Below are 7,798 nucleotides of genomic sequence, written 5' to 3' on the forward strand. Positions count from 1 at the left end.
CGAGCAGGCGCTGACGCACGCGCGCGCGCGCGCGAGCGAAATGGAGCTTTTTCCGCACGATGAGGGAAAGACAGCGCGCGAGACACCCAATGCCCGCGTCAGACCGGGAACCGGGACAAAAAAAAAGCCCTCTGCCTGCTTAGAGTGCTCTTAATGAGACAGTCTGCGTCCGAGCTAAAGCAGAAAGTGAGCACGTTTCCGCAGCACGACTCGAATCGGACGGACTCAAGCACGCAGCGCATTTCCACTGCAAGTTCGAATCGCTGGAGATTTATTAAAAGCTGTGCTGGATATTATTCGCGTTTTACTGGATGATAATTAGGATGCCGTTTTCGGCGATGACGCGGGTGTACGCGCTCTCCTTGTTAATATGTGCCAGGCTAGGCTGTTCAGGGCCACGTGGCGCACAAAGCCACCTTCCTGTCCGACATTTTTTCAGCAGCTCAGATCTCGCCTCAGGGGACTGGGTGCTTCTACCGGAACCGGCAATAAAAACACACTCGGGGTTTATGCGACCCCCCCACTCCGCGTGTGGGCGCGAGATTCGGGTTCCACATCATTACGCCTGAGTCGCAGCGGAGGAGCATCTGAAACACACGAGAACCAATCTTTTCCCTTTTTTTTTCTTACAGAGCCATAATTCCAGCGCCCCCCCCCCCACCCACCCGTTCTTCTCGTGTGGGAGTAGGAATTCTTTTATTCATAAGGGGCATGTTATGCCACTTCCATTAAGCGCCTTTGTACTTTGATGCATTAACAACTGATAAGCATTTCTCCACATGTTCGTAATTGCAGGCAACATGTCTGTGGTAGCCTATATTGGTGTGTGGGGGGGGGGGTGGGGGGTATGTGTGTTCCATTTAAACGAGAGTAGAGAATGTTAGCAATGATAAAACTAGTAGTAATAGTAATGATAATGATAATAAGAATGAGGATGAGTATGATGATGAAAACCCACGAAACCAGAAAGGCGCACTCACAGCCAAGCAAATATTGGCTTAACGCACTATGCATCTCCACTGTGGTGTTGAGTAAAATGGTGTGTGAGAATTTCTTTACATTTTAGCTACGTGATAACCCTATAACACTCTCTATTTTGCTTCTAAAGGGGCTTGAGTGAGAGGTGGTGAGTCAGCGCGGGGGATAGAAATGGAAAGCGCCTAGTTGAAGGGCCGTCACTGGGCTAATGCTGAGTGGCAGTCGATAATGCCAAGGCGAATCACACTCTGCCCTCTGGCCCCTAACCGCTGACAACCCAGGTAGAAAAACACGAGCTTTACTGCGCTTTGAGCTAATGGTATATGGACTTAGAGCCATGCAAGCGTAAAACGTGGTCAAATGGTCAAAATGAAATCCGCGTGGGTTTGATTTTAGATTGTTTGGAACTGTTTATAATGTGTCAATATATACTCATTAGACCGAAGGACGTGATTGTGTCATGGACTTTATTAGTATTTCACGTCATGACGCATCCAGCATGTTCAGAAATTGTTGAAATGATTTTTTTTCCCATTGTGCGAAGGCGCTGCCATTTCCAACGGGACTCGGGGGACTTCAATATGCGCAGTGCGACTAATTCAATTACATGAATCATAAACTGTGATTGGCGGGTTTGCGGCGGGTCAAGACTCCGCCAGAGTATTTTAGCAATTACACAGCAAAATCCCCAGTGTTGATTTCCCACCCAAAGTAGGCCTTATTCCTACACAGGATGAATTTTAAGTTATAACCACGTGAGTAAAGGCTGCTGTAGAGCATTTTGATATAAGTTAATGGGTTGCATCCCATTGAATCCTATTTTAAGGACCATGTGTATGAAAATAATTGAACCGAAAGTGCACGTGATTCCCACAAATGAAATGCGCCTCTAAATAGGAACAGAATGAGAGGATGACGTGCGAGCCAGATGGATGAAAGTCGGCGACGGGCGCGAGAGACAAAGACTGGCAAATTGGAGGTGCTCGGGAAATGGAGCGGAAATGGAGCGGCGGAGCGGAGCTGCGTGCGTCACGGCGGCCTCAGTCGTTTGGCTTCGGTCCAGATCCGATTAACGGGCAACTCAGTCCCTACAAATACCATACCGAAGGGGGAAAAGGTAGTGTTTTTGTTAAGGGGGATACCGAACTCATCCAGAAGAGCTGCGTCTTTGCACCAAATAGGAGTTTCACATCATTTAGACCCGCATCTTCAATTAACCTCCCAATTAAATAGGCCCACGCATCATTTATCGCCATTCTGCTTCCCAACGCACGTCACTTAATGAATAAAAGCGATTTGAGAACTTGATTTAAGCGAGAATATGCTTCTGATTTCCAAGCACGGTGCTCTCCGTTCTTAATGGAGAGAGTTGCTTCATTCATGCCGTTTCCGTTCATTCATCAGAGCAGCGTAACGTACCCTCTGAGTTCAAACGAGACACGAAATTCTTATCAATGAAGGGGGTGACGTCAAAGGCGGCGCGCGCTGACTCGCTGGTCACGTGGGCCCACGCGCCTGTACTTATCGGCGCTGAGCTGTCCGCGGTCCTGATAAAAAAAATCACGCGCCACACTGACGTACAACAACCAATAACAGCTTTTTACATGTGCAAACAAGAGTGAATCGTAAACGAAATATCAGTCTGGGCCTGGAAAAGAAAACTTTTTCTTCTTCTTCTTCTCCTTCTTCTTCTTCTTAGTTTCGAATTAAAAAAGGACTGAGATCTTCGAGCTTCATTCGTTAGACCCGAAGAGGCACAGGAGCGCTTCTGAGTTGCAGCTGCATTTTGCGTGGGTGATCGCAGGTGAGTGGCGTTTCTACGCTTTTATTATTCTTTCCAATGCACGTTAAAAGACATATACAGTTAAACCGTAGTATGGGAATGGGAATTAGGTCTCGGAAAAACGTTTTATCTTGACAGCGCCCACTCATCTGAGTGAAAATTGTCAGCCGAAGAGCTGGTTTCCAGGACACAGACTTTAAAAAAAATAACAGAAAAAAAACCCCCAGTGGATATTCAGCATTCATAGCTTCATATAGAAGTCTAATGTAATCTAAGATCAGACTTTTTACAGAATAATACGGTTTCAGGATTTCATTCTGATAAGTAATTCTGATAAGTACCTGAGCTTCAGCAGTAGTCCTATTATTCCAACTATGTCTATAGAAAACGAAATAAATTAAACGGGTGTCTGTGATGGACTTATCTAGAATATGACTGTGATTAAATAGCCTATAGAGTCGCGGAATCGCACCCAGTAGCTTCATATCTCCATAACGACACCATACTGACGCTGTGGTAATAACACGTCTCGCACTGATGTGTGAACTGCATTTTAAAGTTGCGTTCTGGCTAAGAAAGACTCGCTTATTATAAGCAAGGAAATTCGCCTTATTATCTGTCTTAAGGATCTGTTATCTGTTTTACTGGAATGCCGGAGTCAGTCTGTGAATCCTATGAATTCGGATACCTGCCAATTAACAAATAAAGACTACAATGGGCATGTGAATGAGTCGTTATTTTATTTTTTTATTTATAGTACTATAGTACTAGATATACTAGATATACGTTGTTATACTAGTTGACAAAACAGCAAAAAATGAACAGAAATTCTTATACAAATGTATTTTTAATTATGTATATATATATATATATATATATATATATATATATATATATATATATATATATATATATATATATGGAAACTGCTGCCACATAATATAATCTTTACATGATATAAGCTTTATGGGAGATTTGTGTTAGTGTTAGTGGTGATATGGTGAGGAGCTCACAAATGATTTAGTCGGGGAATGTATTGTATAGGGGTTGTGTGTCATACGGTGTATTGCATGAACGATACCAGAATTGACTCGTTTTGTTTTGTGTGTGTCTCTGCAAGGTACTCACCCTGTCCCCTCTCCCCCAGCCCCATCTGGTCTGCTCTGCAAGGACATGACCTGCTGCCATCCTCCCTCCACTACTCTCCTGTTAGTCCTGCTCAGCATTGCTCCACAGCTACCTGCTGCTGCCCCACTGCTTACTGAAAGCCCTCTCACGGTCACCAGCAATGAGACACTCTGGCTGGTGCACCAAGAACCAGCCACAGCAGCTGGAGCGGTCAGGACACACAGGAAAGTGGAAGCCATCCTCCAGACTCCACTGGGACAGGGCCGCTTTACAGACATAGACTCTGCCAGGGCGCTGGTGTCTGTGTTGTTAGAGGCTCTTGATCATCCAGCTAGAGAAGAGAATGGAAACCTGGTAGAGACAGCAGAGTACATGAAGAAGGAGCCATGGAAGGAGCTGGAGATGTGGATGGATCAGGAGGACCAGAGAAACCCTGAGCAAGGCGTGGGTGAAGAGGAGAATATAGAGATACCACAGTCTGGAGTGACTAAGGTGATGCAAGGAGTGGAGAAGGGAGGAGAAGAAAAGGTAGGATTAACAGACCCATGGGTTTCAGACGAGGAGAAGAAGAATAGAAATGGTGAAAAGAAGTTTGAGGAAAAGGAAGGGCTTCTACAGAGTTGGCTCAGTAAGAAAGTAGAAGTCCCATCCCATATCATCACCTCACTACAACGTAAAACCAGGGGCTATTTTCAAAACATTGACCTTGGACTCCAGGACAATGAGATCCTCCCACCTCTGAAGGGCTACAAAGCTTATAACCAGCAGCTGGCCTTGGCCAGCAAAAAGCTCAAGTGGCAGGAAGAGAGAGAGAGAAACCCCTCCCAGCTCGACCGAAACTTCATGGATGATTTTGACTTCATAGAAGAGGAGGAGGAGGTTCTTCCCCGCGAAGAAGAAGAGGCAAGAGCCCGAGCTGAGCAAGAAGAGGTGCAGAGACAGGAGGCAGAGGCACAAGAGGCACGAGAGGAAGAGCAGAGACTTGCAGATATCGCCTCTGACATGCTTCTGGAATACATGGGGAGGAAACAAAAAACAGCCTCTTATATGAAAGACAGGAAGAATGCTTTATTGCTCAACAATGTGGCTGAGGATAAACGGTCTAACGAAGTGGAGGACAGTGATGATGATGAAATGGACCCAGAGACAATTGACAAGCTGATCGAAATCTCTAGTAAACTGCACCTACCTGCTGATGATGTAGTCGAGATCATCACAGATGTGGAAGAGAAGAAGAAGAGGAAGGACCCACCCCCCAACAATACCCCCCGTTTCCGGCCTTTAGTCCCACTCAAAGCCAAACCAAGGGCTCCCCTTTACCAATACCCTAAGTCCCCAAAGAAATCCTCTTACAAGATTAACCCATATACAAAGTGGTACAAGGAGAAAAGTAAACCCAAGTTCAACAAGCAGGACTACTGGTTTAAGCCAGAGAAGCAGTTATTAGCATATCCTTCCTTTCCCTACTATCAGAAGCCATATCGAGCCTATTACCCTGTCTATTTTCCATCTCCTAAACCACGCTTCTATACAAATCCTGCGCTCTCCTTTGACTACAACTTTGGAGACCCTATTGGTTATGGCTTTAAGCCTCCCAAACGTAGGTACAAAGACAGAGCCAAGGGGAGGGAGCGAAACAGGGTGCAAGGGGCCCGCCGGCCCCAAAATATCTATCCTTTAGCAGACACAGTCATTTCTAACTACATCCTTCCTCATCCCCGAACTTACCAGACGCTCCCCGTGCCCAAAGCCCGTTCTCCTCCAAGTGCAGTGGCACCTGGCTATTATTACCACCCAGACTATGCGTATGATGAGCCAGAGCCTGTGCCAGATAGTGACGATGAGCTGGAGAACTTCATTGAGAAGATTTACTACAATCGCAGGTTGTTCTAGATAGTTCTCTATCTGTGGGAAAGACCTGTGATAAACCATAGCGATGAAAAAAGAGTGAGGAGAACAAAGAGAAAAATGGAGAGTGAGGGAGTGAGGTTAAGGGCTGAGGAAAGACTAATTCTGTGTTACTTCTCCACTCTTGTTTTTTAAAACATTCCAGGTTAGGTCAGAAAAGCGATGTTAATGAGGTACTGGACCCTCTATGTGTGTTTGCATTCTGTTCCTCTCGCAGTTTACATTTTCATTTGGTGAGAGAACTTACGGGTGAATTTGACAGGATTCATTCAGGTATGGTTTTACTCTTGCATGTCAAAACATTTTAGGTGCCAATTGCAAGAGACCCATGTTTACACAAAGATTACTTTTGATGCTTGATTAATTAACGTGATTTTAAAAAAGGGTCTCAGCTTGGGGCTGAATTCTTGACTCACTAGTGAAATTATTACTGACCCATCTTTTTCATAGGCAATGTTTAGTTATTACTATCAGTAGTCTTTTTGTCTTAATATGGCTCTATTTAATTCATGTGCATGCAGGTCTTGCACCCTTGAAAATAATAACTTTATGTGAAACAAAAACAAATATCCACCACAAACTTGAAAGCAAATCTTCCACTCTGTTTAAATAAATGCAAAATGGTGGGCGTCTTTAATGGATGGGATGTCCTAGGACGGTAGTTTTTTCAGTGTTCTTTCACCTTGCCAATGATTTCCTCTATGCCTCACAAACATTTTTAAAACGCCTTTATTACTATTTATGGGTTGCCTCTAGCATTCTATCAACACATTGTATCTTTGTCTTGAGGGTCAGAAGAAAGCTGTATATATTATGTCTATTCAAAAGAAGTTTTAAAACACTTGAAAAGTCTTGAGAAATGAACTGAGGTTGAAACGTCTGCACGTCTATCTGTATTTGCATCTTTAAAAAACAGAAAAAAAAAATACAGGGGAACTTGCCTCTTTGAAAAACTGTGGTTATTTAAAAAAATATACAAAAAACCTTAAGAAAGAAATCTTTGTTTCCACAAGTGAATCAGTCTTGTGAAAGGAATTTGTTGTTGATGTCACCTTCCAGATTGTAAGTTGTACAGTGTGAAATAAACAAGTGTGTGCAATGTGTAAATAACAGCATGTTGATTACTAGTTTTGCTATATGAAAAAAATAAAAGCCACTATTTTATTAAAGATCGTTTTTTTAAAATGCCTTATTGGAGAGCGTTTGATTAGTCATCCAGAATAATGTGCCGTTTAAGCCTTTCAAGTGCACTGTTTCATTTTACATTCGACAAAAGTGGACTTTGACTAACAGATTGTACGGTGTAGCATTGTTCCTTTTCACCTGCCTGTAACATTGACAATATATAAAGGTTGGAACTGTCGCCTAAAGCCTGGTATGATGCATTTATCAGCTAATGGATGTGAACGTGAAATCTATGTGCAAAAAAGTCAAAGTAACCCTAGAAAACTATAAGCCTCAAACCAATATATGAAATACATAAAACAAGTGTTCTATATAAAACCCTCATTTAAAAGATAAAGCATTAGCAAAGGTTGGTTGATTCTCCATTTTGAACAATAGGCTGATCGGAAAATTAAGGTTTTCCACATTCTTGCATTTGCAGATGCACACGTACATGCAAGAATACATAGCAAACCCCTTACAACTCAATAAATCACATACCATTGAAAAATAATCCTCCATTTTCTCCAGCCAATTGACTATGATGGCATTCAATGAAACGAGGAGACATGAAGGAGTATATATGAAAGAGTCATTCACAATAGTAGAGAGAGAGAGAGACTGGAATGTAAAAAGGCTATTGATGTGACAGGAATAACTATGGAGACACAATGAAACCAAGGAGGGGGGAGTGCAGAGAAGGAGAGAGAGAGAGAGATAGAGAGAGAGAGAGAGAGAAAGAGAGAGAGAGAGAGAGAGAGAGAGAGAGAGAGAGATGGGGGAAAAGGTTGAGAGAGAGAGAAATAGAGAGAGAGAGAGATGGGGAAAAAGGGAGTA

The 7,798-nt window shown here is 43.3% G+C and overlaps 1 protein-coding gene across 1 annotated transcript; it reads left to right on the top strand.

Moving 5' to 3' along the window:
• Positions 1-1,968: 1,968 nt before the first annotated feature.
• Positions 1,969-5,782, top strand: si:dkey-175g6.2 (uncharacterized). The gene is made up of 2 exons (XM_053645931.1): positions 1,969-2,095; positions 3,882-5,782. The coding sequence occupies exons 1-2, from the start codon at positions 1,969-1,971 to the stop codon at positions 5,780-5,782; spliced, it is 2,028 nt and encodes a 675-aa protein (XP_053501906.1).
• The last annotated feature ends 2,016 nt before the right edge of the window (positions 5,783-7,798 follow it).

Source organism: Ictalurus furcatus, chromosome 16 (assembly GCF_023375685.1).
Source record: "Ictalurus furcatus strain D&B chromosome 16, Billie_1.0, whole genome shotgun sequence".
Lineage (NCBI taxonomy): Eukaryota > Metazoa > Chordata > Actinopteri > Siluriformes > Ictaluridae > Ictalurus > Ictalurus furcatus.

Excerpts from the sequence above, each read along its gene's own strand:
- si:dkey-175g6.2 (XM_053645931.1), top strand. The coding sequence starts at position 1,969 with ATGGAGCGGAAATGGAGCGGCGGAGCGGAGCTGCGTGCGTCACGGCGG. Across the intron at positions 2,096-3,881 it reads CCATACCGAAGGGGGAAAAG|GTACTCACCCTGTCCCCTCT; the intron begins GTAGTGTTTTTG and ends TGTCTCTGCAAG.